Source organism: Zea mays, chromosome 10 (genome assembly GCF_902167145.1).
Source record: "Zea mays cultivar B73 chromosome 10, Zm-B73-REFERENCE-NAM-5.0, whole genome shotgun sequence".
NCBI lineage: Eukaryota > Viridiplantae > Streptophyta > Magnoliopsida > Poales > Poaceae > Zea > Zea mays.
Genome location: NC_050105.1, coordinates 70041812 through 70069729, shown reverse-complemented (window position 1 = coordinate 70069729; position 27918 = coordinate 70041812). Strand labels below are relative to the sequence as shown.

General features: G+C 43.9%; 1 protein-coding gene across 1 annotated transcript; it reads left to right on the top strand.

The window, feature by feature from the left end:
* The first annotated feature begins 23538 nt into the window (after positions 1–23538).
* LOC100285134 (uncharacterized) lies at positions 23539–24897 on the top strand. The gene has a single exon (NM_001294297.2). It carries the CDS (start codon positions 23658–23660, stop codon positions 24516–24518), a length of 861 nt encoding a protein of 286 aa, NP_001281226.1. The 5' UTR covers positions 23539–23657; the 3' UTR covers positions 24519–24897.
* The last annotated feature ends 3021 nt before the right edge of the window (positions 24898–27918 follow it).

Below are 27918 nucleotides of genomic sequence, written 5' to 3'. Positions count from 1 at the left end.
ACGGTCCGGTGTGCCACCGGATAGTTCGGTGCACCAGCGAAGTAACGACTCCAGCGCAACGGTCGACTGCAACGGATACCTGCAAAAGTGCTACAGTGCGTGGACAGTTCACGCAGAGTCAGAGCAGTCGCCAGAAGGCGCACTGGACAGTGAATAGTGCCGGTTGGGGGCCTTCGTCTTCTGAAGGTCCTCAAAAACATGATTTAACAATGTTTTCCATGTGTAACGTATGAGCAGGTACCTTCGGACTTGGGTTAAAAGCATACACGATGTGAAAAGCATGGTCGTGATGAAGGCTGGTGTTGCTCTGAAGCTACGCGCAAGGAAGCTTCGGCTCAATGGCGGAAAAAGGAACCAACTTAAAGGGGAAAAGGCTATCTAGTCCCCATTGGGTTGTCCATAAGTCAATAGTAAATATGAAGGGCATGAATGTAAATTTACATAGGCTGCACCCTGTGCCTATAAATAGATGAACAGTACCCCCGTACTGTTCACGCTGACTTGTATTCATTTGTGCGTCACACTTGGACTTTTTACCTTCTGTCAAGCCGAAGGTACAAATGTAATCAATATTGTTTCTGTTCAACCATGTTGATATGAAGAAGATATATTAATAATGTTATATGATTATTTATGTTGTCTCTTATATTTCATATGCTTCTTCTTTCATTAACACATGATGTGATGATGTAGGTATGTCCTTCATGACCTTGGTCCGAAGATCATTATATCCTAAGGGAAATAATGCTTCGAAGGACCTTTAACCATTAACATTTGTGTTGCCTTGTTCTTAACTCATAGCATTTGAGAACAAGTCCCCAACATTGGCGCCCACCTCCGGTGTACTCACTTCCACAACCTTCGGCAAAGCACTGACCTTCGTCATGCCGCCGAAGAAGATAACAGCGCCAGGGGCTGCTGCACTGCAGCCACTGGACACAAACCAGGAGCCTCTCTCTGAGAGGCTTAAAGCCAGAAGAGAAAGGCCACCAGTCCAACACTCCAGGAGGAGGAGTTGGACCAAGAGACCAGAGACATGGAAATCATCCATCAACAAGTGCAAAGGAAAAAGGAGAAGATGGCTCGACTGGTCGATCTTCAGGAAGATCGATGAAGCTACTGAGGAAGTGCGTCAGCTTCCTCAAGATGACCAAGACCGAAGGCCCCAACACAGGGAGCTTCGTCAAGAGGGCCTATTCAACGAAGATGGATGGTATGATGATTTTAGTCATGATACCTTTACTTTTGATGATGCTTCTCCCTTGGCAGCAGAACTGCAGGCTACCCCATGGCCCCCATCATACAAGCCACCTCAGCTCCTCATGTATGATGGGCACTCAGATCCAAAGCAGTTTCTGATGAGCTACGAAGCAACTATATCTTCGTACGGGGGGCAATACCGCAGTCATGGCGAAGTCTTTTGTCATGGCAGTTCATAACGTAGCCCAGACATGGTATTCTTCTCTTCAGCCAGGGACAATCACATCGTGGCAGAAGCTCAAGGACATGCTGGTTACCAGTTTCCAAGGCTTTCAAACGAAGCCAGTCACAGCTCAAGCTCTATTCCAGTGCACGCAAGACCATGAGGAATACCTTCAGGCGTATGTCCGAAGGTTCTTGCGACTGAGGGCACAAGCGCCCACAATGCCCAATGAAATTGTCATTGAGGCCATGATCAAGGGTCTTCGGCCAGGACCTATAGCTCAATACTTCACCAGAAAGCCCCCACAGACTCTGGAGAAGCTGCTTCAGAAGATGGATGAGTACATCCGGGCTGACAACGACTTCCGCCAAAGAAGGGAGGAAGCTTACAGATTCTCTGAGATGACTAGGGGCTTCAGAGGAAGAATCCACCCGAGGCATGTCAGGTCGATGCACAGTTCTAGTCAGAACGACGACAAAGAAAGCCAGCCTCAGAGGTCACAGTACACCTCACAATCTTCGGGGGCAACAGCAAAGCTCTTTTAGGCCGCCAGCTCCAAGGGGCAGAGGCGCCAGGGGCTTCGGAGGAAGATATGGGAATCAGCCCAGGAAGATCTATTGCTTATTCTGTGGTGAGGACAAGGGCCATACTACAAGAATGTGCCAAATCACCATTCAGAAGCAAAAGGGGATCAAAGAAGCCGAAGCTCGGCAGAATCAGCCGAAGCAGGTCTTATACACTGCTTCGTGCCACTCTCCCTATATACCAGAATATGTGGGCAATCATCCTGCAGCTTTTGTTGCTTCGGCTAGCCATTCACAGGCTTCCTGACCACGGCTCCCACCCCACCACCACTACAACCGACCTATTCCCGAAGTCAGCAGCCAGAAGGGAGCCAGCACTCCCAATAGCAACGTGAATTCAGGGAGGAATCCGAAGCTCGCACAGTCAACAGTACTGTGCCAGAATCAAAGCACATTTATTGAGCGATATCCTACCTCTGAAATACTTTTATATTCTATGTAATTTTGTTTTTCAATAAGGAACAAGCAATGTAAATCTAGTTTTAAATTCTTGTAATGATTTTGTTTCTATTGAGATGGAATATATCTTCTTCACAGACTTACGAAGCTCAAAAATCGCCGAAGCTCAAAAGTCGTTCCTAAGGGAATGCAGAACTAAGAATTGCCGAAGCTACAAAAAAGTCGTTCCTAAGGGAGCGCAGTGTAAGTTTTCTGCTCAAAAGTCGTTCCAAAAGGAATGCAGAATCAAATACCGCCGAAATATAAGGCGAAGAAGTTCAAAGACGTTCCTAAGGGGATGTAGAACTTATACCGCCGAAATAGAAGGCGAAGAAGTTCAAAAGACGTTCCTAAGGGGATGCAGAACTTACACCGAAAAATAAACGGTGAAACCAAAAAATAAACGGCAAAGAGATTCCGATCATTCCTAAGGGGACGCAGAGATTGTGTGTTTCAGTGTGGGCGTGTGGGTGTGTGTCTTCGGCATTAGCATCATTTTTTGCATCATATCATCACATCATCCCGCATAGCATCACATCATGCATCATATCGCACCAATGACACGAATTGAATACAAAGTCGATCTTCGGAGAATGTTTTATAAAAATGAAAATGTGCTAAGGCACAAAGTAAGCTGAGAAATACAGTTTCATCAGCTCTGTTGCAAAAGAAGGGATCCCTTGTTTACGAAGCATGGATGTTTTTACGAAGTATGGATATTTTTACGAAGCATGGATGTTTTTACGAAGCATGGATATTTTCACGAAGCATGGATCTTTTTCTTTACGAAGCATGAAAAGAAGGGAAGGTGTTTTTTCGCCGAAGGCTCAAAAACGGTATGTATATAAAGTTTCATGCATCGCAAAGAAGTGGATTGCAAACAATTTACATATTAAATTCAAAGATATACACATCAAATATTACAGTCTTGTTACAACAAAGCTACATTGACCATCTAAAAATGTTTTTACAATAAGTGCTAGTCTTCTTTCAGGATCTTCTCTGTAACTTCATTTAGCAATTTATTGACGACTTCGTCAACAATAGATTCAACCATATTAATGATCTCCAGTGCTTCCTTCATTTCTAGATCGGCTAGGGGATCGAACGGTTCCGGTGGCGGAGATAATTCAGCTACAATGGAACAATCAATCAGTCCAAAGCCACAAAAATAAATTCCGAAGCTGAACATCAAAAGATATTACCTATATGTTTTCGCGCTCTGCAGCTTCTTCAGCTCGCCTTGCTTCTGCTCGGGCGTCATGGATGTCTTTTTCACTTTTCTTCATAATTTCATGAGCCATCTCTCGGCCACCATTCACCTAGACATCATTATAGAATTTTCCGCCCATCAAGGTTGCTTCAGCTGAAGGATCCTTCGTGACATCTGCGGAGAAGGCAGCTTCGGCCTGGGCCATGGTCTTGATGTGATCTCATCCCGCATTCTCCAAGATAGCTGAAATCCCACGCGCACCCGGAAAATGCACAGACATCCTCGCGATCACTTAAGATTTCTTCGAAGCTCTCGGCCTCCCCACTTATCCATTCGATAACACCTTCAGGGTCACCTCGTATGAAGTTTTCTTTGGTAGAATAGGCGCCCACGTTGGCGAAGCTAGCTTTTATTTTCTCCACGCAGCCCAAGGATTTTTCAAAGCATCTTTCCTTGGATGCGCGAAGTTCTTCAACAATTTTCTCTAAATGGTTTTTCCAATATTCGCTTATCTCTCGGTTAGCTTCTGCGAGTGCGCATTTTTCTTTGGCTTCTGCCAACTGTTTCCGAAGGTCTTCAATTTCATTCTTTTGGATTTCGGCTTGAGCCTTGAAACTAGCTTCATCTTCTTTCACTTTGTTTACCAATGAAATCAAGATTTTGTCTTTTTAAGACCTTCGTTTCTTAATTTGATTACCTCTGAACGAAGGTTGTTCAGAGCCATCGTATATCCTTCATCTTCAATGTCTCTCTGAGCCCTAAGCGCATTGCTAAGAATTCAGCCCTGCAAGAGGAGGACAGAATTGAGTATAGCAAATAAAATATTTCATTTTCAAATACAAAATTAACTCTTATACCTTTATACTATTGTACGCTAGGCTGTCGGCAAGTTCGTCCTTCGATAAAATCGAAAGACCGTCTTCCAGCTTTGGGAATCCGATGCTTCTACCTATCTCCCGGCAAACGGATATTTCTTTATTATCCGGGAGACAGTACAAAAAATCTTCTTTGCCACTGCCATTGAACACTAACGCCCCCTTTGGATATTTCAATTTTTGGGCATAGTGTTGCACCTCTAACATCTCTTCTTGGGATAGTACCTTTCCCGAAGCATGGCGAATAATGTAGTCAATACTTTTGTTCGATGCTTCGGGACCAGGAGCTGCGATTTTTTCAGTTGCAATCCACTATGTTGATTTTTCCTTAGGGTCAACATGTTCCATCTCGGTGGGCACTGAAGGCCCAGCTTCGGTTTCAGCCTGAATTGTTGTAGCTTCGATTTCTGCTTGCTTAGAATCAGCTTTGGGTAGCGCCTTGGAAGCTTTGGCAACTTTCCTTGTAGGAGCAGGACTCAAGGTTTTTGTTGTTTATAACACAACATCCAGCACATTGGCGATCCTTCTCCTCTTTGGAGTTACGGCAGAACCCATTTGTACCTTCGGTACTGTTGTCTTTGTTGGAGGGCTCAAAATCTCTGGCATCTTCGTTATTTCTTCAATTTTTGGCTCTTCAGCCTTATCAACCTTTGTTTTAGCCAGCTTGGCTATAAGCACCTTCGGCATCACAGCCGGTTCTTCAGCGCCAAGTGCAGTCGAAACAGTTTCAATTGTTTTGGCCACTGAAGAGGCCCCTTCGTCAAATTCAGGTATCACGGCCGATTCGATGTAACGCGGCCGGTGAGTAAGAACCTTCATCTTCTTGCCCTTCGGCTCAGCTGTGATGACCGAAGCGGCAACCTTTCCAGAAACAGCAATCTTTCTTTTTGCCCCTTGCCCTCGCAGCGGGTAACAATAGTCAGGGTATACGAAGCCAATAACATCGAATACCATGTTCAACCTTTTCTTATTCCGACCCCCGAAGGCTGCGGACAAGGCATTGTCCTCGGTTTTGGAATACGCCCCAAGTAACTCGTCGCTAGTAGCTTCAATGCACTTCAGCCAATCATCATTCGGTTCATCAAACTTATCCCCAAACCTGAATGTATACTTCAGCCGGACCAAACCACCTTCGCTAGAGTTAGTGATGGTCTCCTTCGGCATTTCCCAGCTTTCCACAAGCGGCCATACTCTGAATGCTATATGTTCTTGAATTAAATCTCTTGTGCCAATGAAGGAGCAAACAGTACTGAAGGCCTTCTGACACGCTTCAGCGGCGTCATCAATTTCGACCTTCGGCCTTCGAAGGCCGAAGCGGGACCAGATGGGACGCATAATGATTTCTTTTATGTCTTCCCTCGTCTTTAGATCATTCTTCACATAAAACCACTCTTCCATCCAGGCACTAGGTGGCTTGCGTTGGGGCGGGCGATAAATCCATAACAACCGAAGTTGTTGTGGTACTGTTCTTTACCCATGGCCTTCGTCTCATATAGAAGTTCGTGCATATTGCAGAAGCACTTTGCGCTTGGCTCTAGCCCTTGACTCCTTACCGCCCAGACAAAAATCCCCATCCTTATTATGGCTTCGGGGGTGATCTGATGAAGGAAGATTTGGTAGGTCTTCAGCACTTCAACTACAAACTTGCTCAAAGGGAACCGAAGTCCAGCCTTGAAGAAGCTTCGGTAAATCACAACTTCATTCTCCTCAGGGGCAGGGACGTTGTTGTCTCCGCCAGCCCTCATAATAGACATATCCCAAAAGTACCTTCCTCTCATGTTCTCAAGATGACTCTGTTTGATGGTCGATTTTCCGAAGATTGAATGACTTGGCCGCCAGGGCCAATCCTCAGAATCTTCATCCCCACTTTCCGCATCATAACTATCGCTGTCACTAGTATCTTCAGACAAACCTTCTAGTATCTCTTTAGTAATTTTCTCTGTGTTTGTTTTTGACATCGATTCAATAAACCCAGCAACATAAGGATCCACAGACTTCTTCTCCTCAAACAGCTTCCCTTCTTCGGTCAGCTTCGTTTCCGCAACAACCTTCTTTTCCTGAGACATCTTTTCTCCAGACATGGTGAAAACATGTTTTTTAAAACCGAAGTTCAGAGAGCTTGAAAATCTAGCAAGCGCTAGTGAGCAAGAGCTAAAAGATTGAGAAAATAATGCAAATGACACAAGCAGCGTATCAAATGCAGTTGGTGTGAGTTCCTATTTATACGCCCAATGCGCTGCAATTGGAGGGCCCCGTCTGTCATTGATTGTTGTTTTTCTAGCAAAGGGAAGGTGTTTTTTCGGACCTTCGACTTAAGGCCTTCGTCCATGTTGCAGTCTGAATTTGTTATCTTAACAAATTAAAACTGTGAGGGGCTACTGTTGGGGGCCTTCGTCTTCCGAAGGTCCTCAAAAACATGATTTAACAATGTTTTCCAAGTGTAACGTATGAGCAGGTACCTTCGGACTCGGGTTAAAAGCATACACGATGTGAAAAGCATGGTCGTGACGAAGGCTGGTGTTGCTCCGAAGCTACGCGCAAGGAAGCTTCGGCTCAATGGTGGAAAAAGGAACGGACTTAAAGGGGCAAAGGCTATCTGGTCCCCATTGGGTTGTCCATAAGTCAATAGTAAATATGAAGGACATGAATGTAAATTTACATAGGCTGCGCTCTGTGCCTATAAATAGATGAATAGTACCCCCGTACGGTTCACGCTGACTTGTATTCATTTGTGCGTCACGCTTGGACTTTTTACCTTCTGTCAAGCCAAAGGTACAAATGTAATTCAATATTGTTTCTGTTTAACCATGTTGATATGAAGAAGATATATTAATAATGTTATATGATTATTTATGTTGTCTCTTATATTTCATATGCTTCTTTCATTAACACATGTTGTGATGATGAAGGTATGTCATTCATGACCTTCGTCCGAAGATCATTATGTCCTAAAGGAAATAATGCTTCGAAGGACGAAGGACCTTTAACCATTAACATTTGTGTTGCCTTGTTCTTAACTCATAGCATTTGAGAACAAGTCCCCAACAGTGCCTCTCCGGTGTGGCACCAGACTGTACAGTGCCACATGAAGACAAAGCTCCAACGGTCGAAACCGTCAGAACCCTAACGGTTGGGTGATGTGGCTGGCACACCGGACTGTCCGGTGTGCCCATCGACAGCAGCCTGCCCCAACGGTTGAATTGGTGGTTGGGGGCTATAAATACCCCTCAACCACCTCCACTCCAACCATCCAAGCATTCACTACTTCTCATTCAATACAAGAGCAATAGACACCACTCCAAAGACACAATTCAAGAGATCAATCCGCTCAAAGTCTCAAAATCAACTCTAGCGCATTTAAACTTGTGAGAGGATCATTTGTGTTTTGTTGTGCTCTTGTTTGCTTGGTTGGCTTTCTTCTTCCTTATTCTTGTTCTCTAAGTAACTTGTAATCAAAGCAAGAGACACCAATTTTGTGGTGGTCCTTGTGGGGTCTAAGTGACCCGTTTGATTAAGGAGAAAGCTCACTCGGTCTAGGTGACCGTTTGAGAGAGGGAAAGGGTTGAAAAAGACCCGGTCTTTGTGACCACCTCAACGGGGACTAGGTTCATTGGAACCGAACCTCGGTAAAACAAATCACCATGTCATCCGCTTTATTTTCTTGGTTGATTTGTTTTCCCCTCTCTCCCGGACTTAACTTTTATTCTAACGCTAACCCCGGCTTGTAGTGTGCTTAAAGTTTGTAAATTTCAGTTTCCGCCTATCCACCCCCCTCTAGGCGACTTTCAATTGGTATCAGAGCCTGATGCTTCATTAGAGTTTGACAACTCGAAGTGATGTCGGGAGATCACGCCAAGAGGGAGATGGAAATGGCCACAAGACACGGGAAGGCTCTATCAAGGGAGTCCGACGCCAAAGGAAGGGAGGAATCACCTCCCCGCGTCAAGTCACACCGGAGTGGCGACAAGAAGAAGAAAATGAAAAAAGTGGTCTACTATGAGACCGATTCTTCGTCGCCCTCCACCTCCGGCTCTGACGCTCCGTCCGTCACTTCTAAGCGCCATGAGCGCAAGAAGTTTAGTAAGATCCCCCTACGCTATCCCTGCATTTCCAAACGCACTCCTTTACTTTCTATCCCATTAGGCAAACCATCGGTTTTTGACGGTGAAGATTATTGTATGTGGAGTGATAAAATGAGGCATCATCTAACCTCACTCCACGCAAGCATATGGGATATTGTTGAGTTTGGAGCGCAGGTACCATCCGTGGGGGATGAAGGATATGATTCGGACGAGGTCGCCCAAATCTGACACTTTGACTCCCAAGCAACTACTATACTCCTCGCCTCCTTGTGTCGAGAGGAGTATAATAAGGTGCAAGGGCTAAAGAGTGCCAAAGAGATTTGGGATGTACTAAAGACCGTGCACTTAGGGTATGAGGTGACCAAGATCACCAAACGGGAGACGATCGAGGGGGAGCTCGGTCGATTCATCCTCAACCAAGGAGAGGAGCCACAAGCAATGTACAACCGGCTCAAGACCTTGGTCAACCAAGTGTGCAACCTCGGAAGCATCAAATGGGATGACCATGAGATGGACAAGGTTATTCTAAGATCACTCATTTTTCGTAATCCTACACAAGTTCAATTAATTCGTGGTGATCCTAGATACAAGCTAATGTCTCCCGAGGAGGTTATAGGGAAGTTTGTGAGCTTTGAATTAATGATCAAAGGCTCCAAACAAATTGTCAACTTGGAGCAAGGCGGCACCTCCACACCCGAGGTGCAACCCGTCGCATTCAAAGCGACGGAGGAGAAGAAAGAATAGTCTACATCAAGTAGACTCCCCATTGACGCCTCCAAGCTCGACAACGAGGAAATGGCGCTCATCATCAAGAGCTTCCGCCAAATCCTCAAGCAAAGGAGGGGGAAGGACTACAAACTCCGCTCCAAAAGGGTGTGCTACAAGTGTGGTAAGCCCGGTCATTTTATTGCAAAATGTCCTATATCTAGTGACAGTGACAGGGGCGACGACAAGAGAGGAAAGAAGAAGGAGAAGAAAAGATACTACAAGAAGAAGGGCGGCGATGCCCACGTGTGTCGGGAATGGGACTCCGACATGAGCTCCACCAACTCTCCTTCGATAAGGACGCCGCCAACATCGCCATCAACAAGGGACTTCTCTTCCCAAACGTCGGCCACAAATGCTTCATGGCAAAGGACGGCAAGAAAAAGAAGGTACAAGCTAGAACCACCCCCAAGTATACTACATCTAGTGATGAGGGTAGTTCTAGTGATGATGAAGATAACTTGCTTAGTCTTTTTGCCAACCTTAACATGCAACAAAAAGAAAAACTAAATGAGTTAATAGGTGCTATTCATGAGAAGGATGAACTCTTGGATAGTCAAGAGGAATTCCTTATTAAGAAAAATAAAAAGCATGTTAAGGTAAAGAATGCTTATGCTCATGAAGTAGAGAAGAATGAAAATTTGACTAAGGATCTTAGCACTTGCCATGACACTATTTCCAACCTTAGAAATGAAAACGTTAATTTATTGCTAAGGTTGAGAAATCAAATGTTTGTCATGATTCAATTGCCAATCTTAGAAATGAAAATGCTAGTTTAATTGCTAAGATTGATAAATTGAATGAATCAATTGCTAGCCTTGAAACTGAGAATGAAAAGTTAATTTCTAAGGCTAAAGATTTGAATGTTTGCAATATTTCTATTTCCAATCTTAGAGATGAAAATGCCATGTTACATACTAAGATTGATGAATTAAAAGCTTGCAAACCTTCTACATCTAGTGTTGATCATGTTACTATTTGTACTAGATGTAGAGACATTAATGTTGATGCTATTCATGATCACCTAGCTTTAATTCAACAACAAAATAATCACATAGCACAACTAACTAGTAAAATTAATGAGCATGAAATTGAAAATGAAAAGTTTAAATTTGCTAGAAGCATGCTCTATAATGGGTGACGCCCTGGCATCAAGGATGGCATTGGTTTCCAAGAGGAGGCAATGTCAAACTTAATGCCCCCAAAAGATTATCTAACTTTGTAAAGGGCAAGGCTCCCATGGCTCAGGATAACGAGGGTTACATTTTATATACTGCTGGTTATCCTGAGCATAAGATTAGGAGGATTCATGCTAGAAAATCTCATTATGTTTCTCACCATGCTTATATGTATAAAAATGAGGCTTCTAGCTCTAGGCAATCAACCCATGTTAAATTGCCTAAAAAGAAAACTCCTACGGCATCAAAAGAACCTAATGTTTCATTTAAGACTTTTGATGCATCCTATTTGCTTACTAAGAAATCAGGCAAAATAGTTGCCAAATATGTTGGGGGAAAACACAAGGGCTCCAAGACTTGTGTTTGGGTACCCAAGGTGCTTGTTTCTAATGTGAAAGGACCCAAGACCTTTGGGTACCAAAGAACAAGGCCTAAATTTGTTTTGTAGGTTTATGCATCCGAGGGCTCAAGTTGGATTATTGATAGCGGGTGCACAAACCACATGACAAGGGAGAAAAAGATGTTCTCCTCCTACGAGAAAAATGAAGATCCCTAAAGAGCTATCACATTCGGGGATGGAAATCAAGGTTTGGTCAAAGGACTTGGTAAAATTGCTATAGCACATGACCATTCCATTTCCAATGTTTTCTTGTAGATTCTTTAGATTACAACTTGCTTTCAGTTTCTCAATTATGCAAAATGGGCTACAACTGTCTTTTTACAGATGTAGGTGTTACTGTCTTTAGAAAATGTGATGATTCAATAGCATTTAAGGGAGTATTAGAGGGTCAGCTATACTTAGTTTATTTTAATAGAGCTGAACTCGATACTTGCTTAATTGCTAAGACTAATATGGGTTGGCTCTGGCATCACCGACTAGCCCATGTTGGGATGAAGAATCTTCACAAGCTTCTAAAGGGAGAACACATTTTGGGACTAACAAATGTTCATTTTGAGAAAGACAGGGTTTGTAGCGCATGTCAAGCAGGGAAGCAAGTTGGAACCCATCATCCACACAAGAACATCATGACAACGGACAGACCACTGGAGTTACTCCACATGGATCTATTCGACCCGATAGCTTATATAAGCATCGGCGGGAGTAAGTACTATCTAGTAATTGTGGATGATTATTATCGCTTCACTTGGGTATTCTTTTTGCAGGAAAAATCACAAACCCCAAGAGACCTTAAAGGGATTCTTGAGACGGGCTCAAAACGAGTTCGGATTAAAGATCAAGAAGATAAGAAGCGACAACGGGACAAAGTTCAAGAACTCTCAAATAGAAGGCTTTCTTGAGGATGAGGGGATCAAGCATTAGTTCTCTTCTCCCTACACACCTCAAAAAATGGTGTAGTGGAGAGGAAGAATAGAACTCTACTGGACATGGCGAGGACCGTGCTTGATGAGTACAAGTCTCCGGACCGGTTTTGGGCGGAAGTAATCAACACTGCTTGCTACTCCAACAATCGGCTCTACCTTCACCGAATCCTCAAGAATACATCATATGAACTCCTCACCGGTAAAAAGCCCAATGTTTCATATTTTAGAGTTTTTGGTAGCAAATGCTTTATTCTTGTTAAAAGAGGTAGAAAATCTAAATTTGCTCCTAAGGCTGTAGAAGGCTTTTTACTTGGTTATGACTCAAACACAAGGGCATATAGAGTCTTCAACAAATCCACTGGATTAGTTGAGGTTTCTTGTGACATTGTCTTTGATGAGACTAATGGCTCCCAAGTGGAGCAAGTTGATCTTGATGAGTTAGATGATGAAGAGGCTCCATGCGTCGCTCTAAGGAACATGTCCATTGGGGATGTGTGTCCTAAGGAATCCGAAGAGCCTTCACAAGCACAAGATCAACCATCATCTTCAAATCAAGCATCTCCAACTCAAAATGAGGATCAGGCTCAAGACAATGAAGAAGAAGATCAAGAAGATGAGCCACCTCAAGAGGAGGACAATGATCAAGACAAGGAAGATGATCAAGAAGTACAGGGTCAAAGACCGCCACACCCAAGAGTCCACCAAGTGATTCAAAGAGATCACCCCATGAACTCCATCCTCGGCGATATTCATAAGGGGGTAACCACTCGATCTCGAGTCGCTCACTTTTGTGAACATTACTCTTTTGTTTCCTCTACTGAGCCATACAGGGTAGAGGATGCACTAAGAGATTCGGATTGGGTGTTGGCTATGCAAGAGGAGCTCAACAACTTCACGAGGAATGAGGTATGGCATTTAGTTCCACGTCCTAACCAAAATGTTGTAGGAACCAAGTGGGTATTCCACAACAAGCAAGATGAGCATGGTGTGGTGACAAGGAACAAAGCTCGACTTGTGGCCAAGGGATATTCACAAGTCGAAGGTTTGGATTTCGGTGAAACCTATGCATCCGTAGCTAGGCTTGAGATAATTCGTATATTACTTGCCTATGCTACTCACCATGGCTTTAAGCTTTATCAAATGGACGTGAAGAGTGCCTTCCTCAATGGATCAATCAAGGAAGAGGTCTATGTTCAGCAACCTCCCGACTTTGAAGATAGTGAGTACCCTAACCATGTTTATAAACTCTCAAAGGCGCTTTATGGGCTCAAGCAAGCCCCAAGAGATTGGTATGAATGCCTAAGAGATTTTCTTATCACTAATGGCTTCAAAGTCGGAAAAGCCGATCCTACTCTGTTTAGTAAAACCATTGCAAAAGATTTGTTTGTATGCCAAATTTTTATGTTGATGATATTATATTTGGGTCTACTAACAAAATCTACTTGTGAAGAGTTTAGTAGGATCATGATTCAAAAATTTAAGATGTCTATGATGGGGGAGTTGAAGTATTTTCTAGGATTTCAAGTCAAGCAACTCCAAGAGGGCACCTTCATCAGCCAAACCAAGTACATTCAAGACATACTTACCAAGTTTGGAATGAAGGATGTCAAACCCATCAAGACACCCATGTGAACAAATGGGCATCTCGACCTCGACACAGGAGGTAAATCCGTAGATCAAAAGGTATATCGGTCGATGATAGGATCTTTACTCTACTTATGTGCATCTCGACCGGATATTATGCTTTCCGTATGTATGTCTGCAAGGTTCTAATCCGATCGTAAGGAAGTTCACCTCAGGGCCGTGAAAAGAATCATGAGATATTTAGTTTATACACCTAAGTTTGGTCTTTGGTACCCTAAAGGATCCACTTTTGATTTAATAGGATATTCCGATGCCGATTGGGCAGGGTGTAAAATTGATAGGAAGAGCACATCAGGGACTTGTCAGTTTCTGGGAAGATCCCTGGTGTCTTGGGCTTCAAAGAAACAAAACTCAGTAGTTCTTTCTACCGCCGAAGCCGAGTACATTGTCACAGGTCATTGTTGTGCGCAATTACTTTGGATGAGGCAAACCCTCAGGGACTATGGCTACAAATTGAGCAAAGTCCCTCTCCTATGTGATAATGAGAGTGCAATCCGCATGGCGGATAATCCCGTTGAACACAGCCGCACTAAGCACATAGACATTCGGTATCACTTTTTGAGGGATCACCAACAAAGGGGGGATATCGAGATTGCTTATGTTAGCACCAAAGAACAACTAGCCGATATCTTTACCAAACCACTAGATGAGAAAACCTTTACCAAACTAAGGAATGAGCTAAACATTCTTGATTCTCGGAACTTTGATTGAAACTTTGCACACATAGCTCATTTATATACCTTTGATCATATCTCTTTTATATCTATGACTAATGTGTTTTCAAGTGCATTTCTACTAAGTCATAGATTGAAAGGGAAATGGAGTCTTCGGCGAAGACAAGGCTTCCACTCCACTCTATCAGTATCAATTTACTCTTCGTCGTCACTCCGCACCACTCTTCGATTGGTATAATCTTCACTCATATTTACTTACCAATGGGAGAGAAAGAAAAAGGGCTCTCAAAAGACTTCGTTTTTGGCGATTAATGCCAAAGGGGGAGAAATATTAAGCCTAAAGCAAAAGGACCGCACCACCACCAATTTCAAAATTTTCAAGAATTTTTTATCTAAATGTATTTAATCTTATTCAATTTGGTATTTACAAAATTGGTAAAATTCTCTTGAACACTAAGAGGAGAATTTTATTCCGGGGGAGTTTTGTTTAGTCAAAGGAAAAACATTTGAAACAGGGGGAGAAAATTTCAAATCTTGAAAAATGCTTCTCGCAATCTTATTCATATACCCTTTGACTATTTGCAAAAAGACTTCGAAAAGATTTTCCAAAAGAAATTTGCAAAAAACAAAACATGTGGTGCAAGCATGGTCCAAAATGTTAAATAAAAGAAACCAACCATGCATATCTAGCAGAAGTTAAAAAAATGGTTTAATTCTAAGCAACCTTTGCACTTACCTTATGCAAACTAGTTCAATTCTGCACTTATATATTTGCTTTGGATTGTGTTGGCATCAATCACCAAAAAGGGGGAGATTGAAAGGGAAATAGGGTTTAACCTTTTCCTATAAATAATTTTGGTGGTTGAATGCCCAACACAAATAATTGGACTAACTAGTTTGCTCTAGATTATATATTCTACAGGTGCTAAAGGTTCAACACAAACCAATAAAAAGATCAAGTTAGGGTTCAAAAAGAAAGAAGCAAAAGAAACCGAAGAGAACCCTAGTCTGGCGCACCGGACTGTCCGGTGCACCAGGGGCGATCAACTCCAACTCTTCACCTTCGGGTTTCTGAGGCCGCACTCCATTATAATTCACCGGATGGTCCGGTGTGCCACCGGACTGTCCGGTGCACCAGCAAAGTAACGGCTCCAGCACAACGATCGACTGCAACGGATACCTGCAAAACTGCTACAGTGCGCGAATAGTTCGCGCAGAGTCAGAGCAGTTGCCAGAAGGCGCACCGGACAGTGAACAGTGTCTGTTCGGTGCGGCACTGGACTGTCCGATGCCACATGAAGAGAAAGCTTCAACGGTCAAAACCGTCAGAACTCTAACGGTTGGGTGACATGGCTGGCGTACCGGACAGTGTCCGGTGGCGCACCGGACTATCTGGTGCGCCCATCGACAGCAGCCTGCCCCAACGGTTGAATTGGTGGTTGGGGGCTATAAATACCCCTCAACCACCTCCACTCCAACCATCCAAGCATTCACTACTTCTCATTCAATACAAGAGCAATAGACACCACTCCAAAGACACAATTCAAGAGATCAATCCGCTCAAAGTCTCAAAATCAACTCTAGCGCATTTAGACTTGTGAGAGGATCATTTGTGTTTTGTTGTGCTCTTGTTTGCTTGGTTAGCTTTCTTCTTCCTCATTCTTGTTCTTTAAGTGACTTGTAATCAAAGCAAGAGACACCAATTGTGTGGTGGTCCTTGTGGGGTCTAAGTGACCCGTTTGATTAAGTAGAAAGCTCACTCGGTCTAGGTGACCGTTTGAGAGAGGGAAAGGGTTGAAAGAGACCGGTCTTTGTGACCACCTCAATGGGGACTAGGTTCATTGGAACCGAACCTCGGTAAAACAAATCATCGTGTCATCCGCTTTATTTTCTTGGTTGATTTGTTTTCCCATCTCTCCCGGACTTAACTTTTATTCTAACGCTAACCCCGGCTTGTAGTGTGCTTAAAGTTTTTAAATTTCAGTTTCTGCCTATCCACCCCCCTCTAGGCAACTTTCAATGACAAATCCAATAGGCCATTAACTAGGGACGATTGAAATTTCATGAAATACAGGTGGATACAGAGCCCTTCCCAATGAATGTGATCGACTTCGAGGACAAAAAAGTCCTGATTCGGCCCAGCATGGCCGATAAGGGCAAAGGTAAAGAAGTCATCATCGGCGACGTACGGAAGGCTGATCAGAATAATAAAATTTCTTGCTGGAAAGTAGTGGCCGAGAAGGCTTCTGATGGGGGAGAGACTCTGAAAATTACCATCACTACCTCCAACACTGGGGGGCAGGTGCAGGCAGGAAATCAGGCGCTAGCACCTGTTCTACGCATCGCGGACGGTCTGATGCATAGAAGCGGACGGTCCAGAACACCGCTAGACAATCCGGATCATTCGATCCGGCAGCGCCCAGGAACCACGACGACCACGCACCTTCAAACCACGACGACCAGAGATAGGTACGTGGAAAACTAATACATTTAAAACGGCTGGTCGGCTGGTCAAATCTGGCCCGATCTTTAATCAATTATTATCCAAATATGTAAAAAAAAGGCCAGTCCAAGGGACCGGCTAGCAAAGCGACATGGCACACCCATTCAGGAGCAACAACAGGTAAGACCGATTGGACCACCTCACCAATCAGAAAAGATGGAAGGTCATACTGTCCAGTTCAGGCCTAACATATCTACATGGACACCTCCACCCCAATATCTACCTATGCCATATCAATATACATACGTGCCACCGCCATATGCCCCGAATCTAATGTGGGGTATGCCATCATATCCATTTGGGATGCCACATTACCCCGCTTGGGGGGCACCCCAAGCATCTGTATTCAACAGGTTGGCACCTCGGGTACAAGACCGATTGAGCGCCACTCAATCCGGTCACCAGGCACAAGCCCAGCAAGATTGCCGGACTACTAGGCCACAAAGGCCGACTAATCTGGTAGGGGGGCATACACCTACAACAACCGAGAGAAAGACAAAAAAGGACATCATCAAAATAGGTACAACAAATGTCGTCATACATGAGAATATTAAAGGGCCGATGATTTTTGGTGAATCGACCAACACAAACATAAAAATAAGATATGGTTGCCATCAAAATAGCCGATCCAAAATACTCCATGCCTCGATGGTGCCCATCAGGATTGACACGGTCCCAAAAGCGAAAATTACAGCGCCTAAGAGCGAAAGAGAACCTAGAAAAGGAGGCGGAAAAGATATTCAATGACACACATACACAGTACCCGCCACCACAAAAGAGATGGAGACCAAAGGTCATTGAGGAAAAGCAAATGGCCACAAAAACGGAAAATAAAACAACAATTGTGCAGCTCTCTACAAGTACGACAGACAGTCCAGCTATAAAGGCCGGACCATCCGCAGAGGACACGGACCGTCCGACTCTCGAGTCCGGAACGTCCACACCACACCAGGACACCTCCAATGATGTGCCAATGCCCATGGAGGAGGACGGCCTACTGGGAGAAGACCTGGTCGACTACGAAGCTTCTCTAGAGCACCCAGGTATGAACGTAAATGTTATTACATTTTCCGTCGATTGTACTATTGTCGGCGACGATGAACCTGTCATTGCTCAGTTTGACTTTGGTCCTAAAGAGGCGGCCTTCACTAAACCAAATGAATTGGTCAATCATTTAAAGCCGCTCTTCGTACGCGGTCACATTGATGGAATACCGATTGCTAAAATGTTGGTAGACGGGGGGGCGTAAATTTAATGCCTTATTCATTATATAGAAAATTAGGTAAACAGGATGACGAACTTGTCAAGACTAACATGACCCTCAGCGGCGTTGGAACTGATAGTTCGATCAAAGCCAAGGGAGTCATGTCCGTTAAATTAACCATCGGGACTAAGACCCTTGCTGCTGCATTCTTCGTTGCTGATGTAGAAGGAAATTACAGTCTAATCTTAGGCAGAGATTGGATCCATGCTAATCAATGTATACCTTCTACGCTACATCAAATGTTACTATAGTGGGTAGGCGACGATGTAGAACAAGTACATGTTGATGCATCGACCTGTATTGTTGTGGCCAATGCCCCTGTACTTTGGACCTATGAGACTGCTACGTGTCTCATAGGAGTAGATTTTTCTGATTGTCAATTCATAAGTATAGATAAAAAGGGTTCATTCCTGTAATGTTAGAGCCTATGGAGAATCAGCTGAATCCTAAATAAAGTTTAAATGATGAGTACACACAGAATGAATAAGTCCTTGGTCACGGACGGTCTGACCTCTGAGACCGGACGGTCTAGTCTGTCGTAGAATGGTTCAGCTTTTAAGGCCGAGCAGTCACCACACACATAGAACCAGTGTCGCGGACGATCCGACTGTCGAGACTGGGCGGTCCGCCGTCACACAGAGATCTGTGGGAGACATAATAGAGGAATTCAGAGATCTCGACAAATTAGGACAGGGGTTTACATCGGTTGATCCTTTGGAGGAGATCGATATAGGGGATGGTAAAACTCCAAGGCCGACTTTTGTGAACAAGACCCTGGAGACCGATCCTAGAGATGAAGTGATCGGTCTATTGAAAGAATATTCTGGTTGCTTTGCTTGGAACTACACTGAGATGTCAGGATTAAGCCATGAGATAGTAGAGCATTGGCTGCCTATTAAGTCCGGTTTCAGACCTTTCAAGCAGAAAGCTAGAGCATTTCGTCCAGACCTTCTCCCACGAATAAAGGACGAAATTCACGGGCTGCTAGAAGCTAATTTTATTAGACCTTGCAGATACGCAGAGGGGGTCTCCAATATTGTGCCGGTGGAAAAGAAAGAATCAGGTAAGCTCAGAGTATGCATTGATTTTCGCAATTTAAATAGAGCAACTCCTAAAGATGAATATCCCATGCCCATAGCCGACACATTGATCAATAATGCGCCAGGAAATAGAATTATTAGCTTTCTTAACGGTAATGCCGGATATAATCAGATTTTCATGGCCGAAGAAGATGCGTCTAAAACGGTATTTATATGTCCAGGCTTCATTGGTTTATTTGAATGGGTTGTCATGACATTTGGTCTAAAAAATGCTGGTGCTACTTATCATATGGCTATGAATTTGATCTTTCACGAGTTGTTGGGAAACACTGTGGAAGTCTACATTGATGATATTGTAGTCAAATCGGCTGAGTTTAGTTCTCATATAACTGATTTGCGCAAAGCCTTTGATAAAATGCGTCGGTATGGTCTGAAAATGAACCCACGTAAATGCGCTTTTGGGGTGTCGGCTGGTAAGTTCTTAGGATTCATCATTCATGAACATGGTATAGAGATAGACCCTGACCGAATTAAATCCATTTGGAATGTGGGACCTCCGACCTGTAAGGTTGAAGTGCAGAAGTTCCTCGGCAAGATAAATTATTTACGGAGGTTTATTTCTAACCTAGCTGGGAAAAATGATGCCTTCACTCCTATCCTTCGGCTTAAAATGATGTCGAATTCACTTGGGAGCAGAACAACGGGAAGCATTTGATCTCATTTGAAAGTATTTGTCTTCGGTTGCCGTGTTAAAAGCGCCATAGGTTGGAGTACCGTTCATATTATGCATTGCAGTTGAAGATAAGGTTATTGGAGATGTTCTGACGCAAGAAACCGGAGGAAAGGAGCATGTGGTAACCTACCTAAGTCGGAGGCTGGTGGATGCTGAAACGAGGTACACTTTTATCGAGAAGTTATGCTTATGTCTGTTTTATGCATGCACCAAGTGTAGATGTTATTTACTGTCTAGTCATTGCACCATTGTCATCAAACTGATGTGATCAAGTACATGTTGCAAAACCCGATTATGAGTGGTAGAATTGGTAAATGGGCTTATGCACTCATAGAATATGACTTGGCCTATGAATTATTGAAATCTATGAAAGGTCGGGTTGTAGCAGATTTTATTGTAGAACATCGGATTGATGATACTCATAAACTAGACATATCATACCTCACTTTTACTCCCTGGACTTTATATTTTTATGGATCAGTTTGCAATGAAGGACAAGGAATTGGCATCGTGCTTGTTTCACCAAGTAATGTCTCATTCGACTTCTCTAGCAGATTAAAAACTTATTGCACTAACAATCAAGCCGAATATGAGGCCCTTTTGTTCGGCTTGGAACTTTTAAATTGTATAGGAGTAAAACATGTGAAGGCATTTGGTGATTCTCAGTTTGTTGTCCAACAGGTATTAGAAGAGTATCAATGTTTTGATGGTACTCCAAATAGTTACCTTGAAAAATGTTGGGGCATAATTCATTCTTTTGATGAATTCAGCATTCGGCACATCTCCAAAGTTGAGAATCACAGAGCTAACAATTTGGCACAAGATGCATTAGGTTATCAGATAAAGCGAGGGAAATTTCACAACACCGAAAATCTGAATAACCGGTACAGGGCCAATTCTCCAGGTCGCGGACCGTCTAGGTGCGGGCTCCAGACCGTCCAGGGTTGCCAGGAAAGTTCTCCTGATTGATTCGGCTGGTATGGAGCCGATGCAAGCGATTGGAGGACACCCATAATTAATTATCTATGAAATCCCAGTGTTAGAACAGATAGGAACATTTGGCGTACGGCTTTCAAGTATGTTTTAATGAGCGATGAACTATACTGCTGAACGGTCGATGACATCCTGCTTAAGTGCTTGGGCCCAAGTGATGCTCTATTAGCCATGGCCGAAGTACATGAAGGAATTTTTGGTACCCATCAATCAGCTCCAAAGATGAAGTGGTTATTGCGAAGATCTAGGTTCTATTGGCCTAACATGATAGCTGATTGTTTCAAGTACTACAAAGGGTGCCAAGTATGTCAAAAATTCGGTGACCTGCAGTTGGTCCCCGCAGCCGAATTACATCCTATCATTAAAGCTTGACCTTTCAGAGGATGGGGATTGGACTTTATAGGAGAGATTCATCCTTCATCATCAAAAGGGCATCGGTTCTTGTTAGTTGCCACTTACTACTTTACTAAATGGACTGAAGTCATTGCTCTAAAGAACATGACACACAGGGAGATAATTGAGTTCATAACTGAGCATATTATTCATAGATTCGGTTTTCCCCAGACTTTGACTATAGACCAAGGGGCTTCTTTTATGTCAAAGGAGGTACGTGAGTTTGCTAAATTATATAGAATTAAGTTACTCAATCCATCTCTGTATTATGCTCAGGCCAATGGACAGGCCGAGTCTAGTAATAGGACATTGATTAGCCTGATAAAAAAGAAGATATCTGATCATCCTAAGCATTGGCATAGGATTTTGTTTGAATCTTTGTGGGCTCAGAGAATATCTAAGCACAGTGCTACTAAAGTATCTCCTTTTGAGCTTGTTTATGGGCAAGAAGCAGTGTTGCCTGTGGAAATAAGTTTAAATGCTGTCAGGTTCGCAAAGCAAAATTAACTAACTGTCGGTGATTATTATAATTCAATGATGGACAATATTGATGAAGTAACCGACAAGAGAGCAACAGCCTTAGGAGAAATAGAAAAGGACAAGATCATGGTCGCCAAAGCTTACAACAAGAAGGTCAAGGCTAAATCGTTTCAAGTAGGAGACCTGGTATGGAAGACCGTCTTGCCTCTAAGGAGTAAAGACCGGAAGTTTGGGAAGTGGTCGCCAAGCTGGAAAGGCCCTTATAAAGTCATACAGGTGATGTCCAGTAACGCCTACTTGTTGCAAACATTACAAGGCAAAGACTTGCCCAAGGCGTTAAACGGGCGTTTCCTCAAATAGTATCATCCTAGTATGTGGCAAAATGCCTAAGGAAACCAATGCGATCACTTCGTGTTAGTTGCTTTTGGTTCGCTCAGCTCCACCAAAAGGCAGGGGGCATTGCTGTGCGGACGATCCGGCCCCGAGGCCAGACGATCCGCAGTGGTGGTGCGGACGGTCCCCGCACACAGAGTCAGTTAGGGTTCTGAGTTTCTTGCTACAATTGTTGGCTATATTCACGGAATTGGCTCGGGAAGTTTGTTTGTAACGGGTCCAGCCCCCTCCTTTATAAATACAGAGGAATACGGCCGATTAGTCATCAACAATCGAATCAATAATCATTTTATCTCTCGTTTTTACCTTAGGCATTAGGAGTAGTTCTAGTTTAGCCTCTCAATCCCTAAATTATTCGCTTCTCTTTGGCTCTACGTCGATTAGAGGTGTTTAGATCAGTCTGCTGACCCTAGACAACACCTAGAATCTCTTCTCCCCGATGAGGTCCCTCCCGGGAGCGAGATTCAGGCGCCGTCGGCGAACTTCGCCGCCCCTGCGCACGCGCGGACCTTCCGGCCTATAGGCTCGGACCGTCCGGCCTGACAGACAGGGAACTCTAGCCCTGCTACAGGTCACAGACCGTTTAGCCCCTAGGCGCGGACCGTCCGCGCCTGTGCAGAGAGCACCGCCGCTGGTTCTCAACGCAGTGATTGACGCCTGAATCGGCGCCAACATGAGCTTCGTTGGGTCGGACAGGCCTAAGCCCGACCCATGCGTGCGGACCGTGCTGGGGCCCGACATGCCTTAAATTTGAGGCCCAGCCTAAATTATTTCATGTTAGACCCTGGTTTGGGCTCTTATTTTGGAAATGTGCTCATGTTAACCTAAAAAGGCTGGCTCATATTCTCGGTACTAGACCCAACACATTCTCCAGCGATTGGATGGTTTCTAGACACTCCATATGTGACAACATACCGCTTCTAAAACCACGCTTGTGTTTTGATACAATTTCTCGATACGTGCTCCACTCCATCCCCACCAAAATAATAAACTTTTTAGGTTAATCAAAATCAAATTGTTATTAGTTTAACCAAATTTGTAAAAATAATATGCATTTACGTAATATCACGTCTGTGCGATTCAATTTATCATGTACTACGTTTTACAATGCATTTTTTTTGTTTTGATACATTTATATATAATCTTAGCCAAATTTATGATGGATTGGTCTTCAATAAATTTAGGGTAGTGTTTTTTTTTTGGAACGGTGACGGGGGCACATGAACAGCTCACACCCAGTTCTTCCCCTTCCGGGCTAGGCTAATCTGCGAGCGTACAAACAAACACCCAATAGGAGCGCGCAGATATTGTTGCTTGTTGGCAATCCATCTCCTCCTAGTCCTGGCGAGGATGTCACGATCAGAAGCTTCGCGCCCGCCCGACACCGCAAGCGAAAAGGGGGACGGTGCCGCGTTGCCGTGCCCCACGCATCAACAAAACGTGTGGCCCGCCCTCTCCCGTGGGCCGCGGCCCGTGCCCAAAAGCAGGGCATCCAGCAGTATAAAGCCGGCGCCACATCCTGTGCTTGGCCGCAGCACCAGTTGCTTCACGGCTTCATCATCACTCCACTAGCCAGTCAGCTACTGGCCTACAGCTAGCCGCCTCCTCTCCTCTCATCCCATCCCATCTCATCTCCGACAAGCGAAGCAGAGCACTGGCATGAGCATGGACCGCATGGCGCGGCGTTCCGTGTCCTTGCTCCTCGCTCTGGCTCTCCTGGCCGCCGCGGCGTCGGCGGACTCGTGGCTGTACGAGAAGTTCACGACGGAGGGCAACGTGCGCGCGGACTACAACGCGCAGGGGCAGCAGGTGACGTCTCTGATCCTGACGCAGCAGTCCGGCGGCGCCTTCAGCTCGCGGCAGAAGTACCTGTACGGGGAGTTCAGCATCCAGATGAGGCTGATCCCGGGCAACTCCGCGGGCACCGTGACCTCCTTCTACCTGTCGTCGGGCGACGGGCCCGGGCACGACGAGATCGACATGGAGTTCATGGGCAACGCCAGCGGGCAGCCCGTGGTGCTGAACACCAACGTGTGGGCCAACGGCGACGGCAAGAAGGAGCACCAGTTCTACCTGTGGTTCGACCCGGCCGCCGACTTCCACACCTACACCATCATCTGGAACGACAAGAACGTCATCTTCAAGGTGGACGACCTCTTCGTGCGGTGCTTCAAGCGGTACCCGGACCTGGCGTACCCGGGCGGGAAGCCCATGTCGGTGCACGCCACGCTGTGGGACGGCAGCTACTGGGCCACGCAGCAGGGGAAGGTGAAGGTGGACTGGTCCGCCGCGCCCTTCGCCGTCTCCTACCGCGGCTACTCCGCCGACGCCTGCGTGCCCGACGGCGACGGCCGCCCGCTCTCCTGCCCCGCCGGCACCGACCGCTGGATGAGCCGCCAGCTCGACGCCGCCGAGTGGGGCACCGTCGCCTGGGCCAGGCAGAACTACATGCACTACAACTACTGCGACGACGGCTGGCGCTTCCCGCAGGGCTTCCCCGCCGAGTGCTCCCGCAACTGATTCATTGGTTTGTTTGTTATCCCCGATCCGTTCGCGCGGTCGCCGTCCGTCCCACACAGTGCCCTGCCCTGCCCCCCCGACGATTTCTTGCTTCCTGTTCCTCATCTAATTAATCATCAATGGTGTTTGTTCGTCACCGCTGTTCTTGATGGATGGATGCACAGGACAGGGCAGGACAGATGTTGTTGCCTTCCATTCCATGTACATTTTGCCGCACATTTATACACTACTAGTGCCCTTGAATGTTTTCTTCTTTCTCTCTGTGTTTTTCTTTACGGTTTGTGAGATTTGTTACTGAAAGGGAGTTCATAAAGATAATAACGTGAATTCTACTGTACTACATACACCGTGAAAACAAAAGGGAAGGCAACGTTGTAGTATCCGTTACAAAGCAACGACACCTAACACATGGTGTCAGTCTCGACCAGGTACGAACATTACTATACTACCCTGTCGATTGACTCCGATTTGAATTGCTTTGGGATTCGGTGCATCACCGTCCGTCCTCCAAGGTTTTTTTTGCCTGGATAAACTACGCGGTTTGGTTAGATCCCATCGTGGGAACGGCGCGGCGCCAGCGCGACGACAGGAGCAGTTATTGTGGTGAGTGTGAGGCAGCTGGGTGCGGACGAGTGACAACCGTGTGCTTCGCTGTTTTTCGGATGCAGTCGTACACAAAAAGAGGGCAGCCACAAGCCCGTGCTAGGCTGCAACGCTACTATAAATTTCATCCTTTAAACAAATATTCTCTATATTTTACAACAAATTTTTTAAAAAATTCTATCCTCTGTATTTTTAATGTCTTTAACAACGTCCTCTAAGTTCTATCCTCTATATCTCATTGTTAAGTTCTATCCTCTATATCTCATCGTATATATTTTTAGCAACCATATTATCATAAATTATTGCAACCGTATTTTTGCAACAAATCACAAATCATTGTATAATACATGGTAAAATATCTGTGTACAACTAAAAGATGTCGAATATATGAAATGGTCATTCTCACATATGTCCATAGAAGATGTTTTGGTTTTATTTTTTTCGTTCTTTTTGTTTACCGGTCACCGGAGACGTCAATAGGTTTCTTCTTGGCATTGTTTGTTTTTTTATTGGTGCTATGACAGTAGCAGGCCAGCAGATGGCCTAGTGTAGATAGCGGACGAACAGGATATGCTAGATTTGGCGGTCGCTAAATTTTAGCGAACGCTTTGTAGGTGTTTATTGGAGACTGTTGGGAACCATGGTACACTCTAAATATAGCGTACCGAACGCGTTAGTATCTATGGTTGGAGAGAGCCTTAGCCCTTAGAACATGTATAACCTTATTTAATACAATCTTTTAAGTTGTCTCTAAAGGGCTAAGTAAAAAAACAAGAGATCGGTTCTTCACGAAGAGTCTGTCTCTTCACGACTTTCTATACATGTTGTCTCTTATCTGTATTTATGATTTAGGGTCTCATGATTGTATCATGTAGTATTTTAGTCGTCTCTTGTATTTAGAAAATTGAACCGGAGTCTCAAGGTTGTACATACCCTTACCATGTTCGTTACCTACGTCTTGCGTTTGGTTGGTGCCCAATGAGACACAGTAAAAAGGTCGATGAAAAAGATGGTCGAATTAGGGTATGTATATTTCCATACTGCTAAATTTTAGCACATGCTAAAGTTTTGCTAAATTTTACCACTTGAGGGATGTTTAAATAAAAATGCTAAACTTTACCACATATCCCTAATTAATGCCTCTTAATCAGCGCCGGTCTAATTAATGAGTGAAACACAACCACATGCATGCTGATCGGCCTCTCTCATCAGGTAGTGGAGGAGAGAGAAAGGGATATTATGTGGAAACTGGGTTTGGGACCACTTTTAGCTAAGTTTATGTAAAGGCTTAAATTTTGTATAATAATAAAATAAATAAATACATACATATATATATAAGCATTTTGGGGATGATGGAACCTTTGGGGACTAACTAGTTTTCTTTTATTTGTGCATATTCAATCAATAAAAATATATTGATCAAATAACAAATAAATAAATACTAAAATATGCATTCCATGCTGAGGTTTTTGTATTTTTACATTTGTATTCAAATGTGGGAGACAAGTTTAAGTTTGAAGATTAGAATTTGGAAATGGAAGGAGAAAAAGAACGGGAAACAATATACTCTAAAGAAAAAATATATAAATAAATATATCATTTCAGCTAATACTGTTATTTGAACACTTGATCCCTGTATGAAACTCATAAACAAATTTGAATTTAAAATTTTGAATTGGAGTGGAAAAACAAACTAGGAATAAAAAAATAATAAAAAAGAATTCCTGGCGCTTGGGCCGTTCCCCTCTCCTCTCGGCCCACTCGACCTTTCCCCCTGCGCGGCCCAAGCACCAGGAATTCTTTTTTATTATTTTTTTATTCATTTGAATTAAAATTATTCATTTGAATTACTCTATTCTAGGTATCAAATAACTTCGGAAATTCATAACTCCTCTGTTTTAATTCCGAATTGACTCGTTCCAGTTGTGATACTTTCGTATAAATATGTACTACGCAGTAACAACATTAATTATACCATGTCACATACTTTATTATTTATTTATCCTATGACTACTAGATTAGCTCTTCTAAATCAAATCTAACCAGTCCATAATTATAATTTGATTAAAAGATGATCTCTAGTCAAGATATAATTAAAACTAAAGTTGTGTTCATTACCTATAGAATATTCTCTCATATGTTGTATACTAATCAATTTATAATAGAGTTTAATATTTAAATTACGTAGATCTTCCATAAATCATAACTCCTTAACCATGACTCCGATTTTACTAGTTCTCGATCCCACGATCTCATAGCAACGCGTAAATTTATATTATGCAGTTTGGTGTGATGTTAATTTTGTTTATACCATGTATTTTGTATTGCTACGACTAGAAGTGAGGTCACGAGTCACCTGGAGATCATCTTGGTACCTGGAATCTCAAGACCCAGGCAAGTTGTGCCATTGATCACTTTTATTTACCCAATAATGTTCTCTATAATCATTTTATCATGCATAGGTTTAATTTTGATGGGACCCAATAGGTCACCCTAGTCTGGTTATCTTTTTACCTTGTTCACCCCTGAATCATTTGGGTAGTTTTGCTATTGCTCTACAGGTTTTTGGGATTAATATTTCATTGTATCCATGTTCTAATTATTCTATAATTTTATTTATGTTCATGTCAAGATCATTATCTTTAATTGGAACATGAAGCTTAACTTGAGAAACACGTGCCACCACAAGGGTGGAATGGGACGCCCTTGACTGACTAATTAGGAAAGCTAGTGGAAGACTACCTTACCTGAAAGGGGCAAGGGCAGTAGGGGAGTAGGCGTGTAGGGAGGTTCTCGG

Excerpts from the sequence above, each read along its gene's own strand:
- LOC100285134 (NM_001294297.2), top strand. The coding sequence starts at position 23,658 with ATGAGCATGGACCGCATGGCGCGGCGTTCCGTGTCCTTGCTCCTCGCT.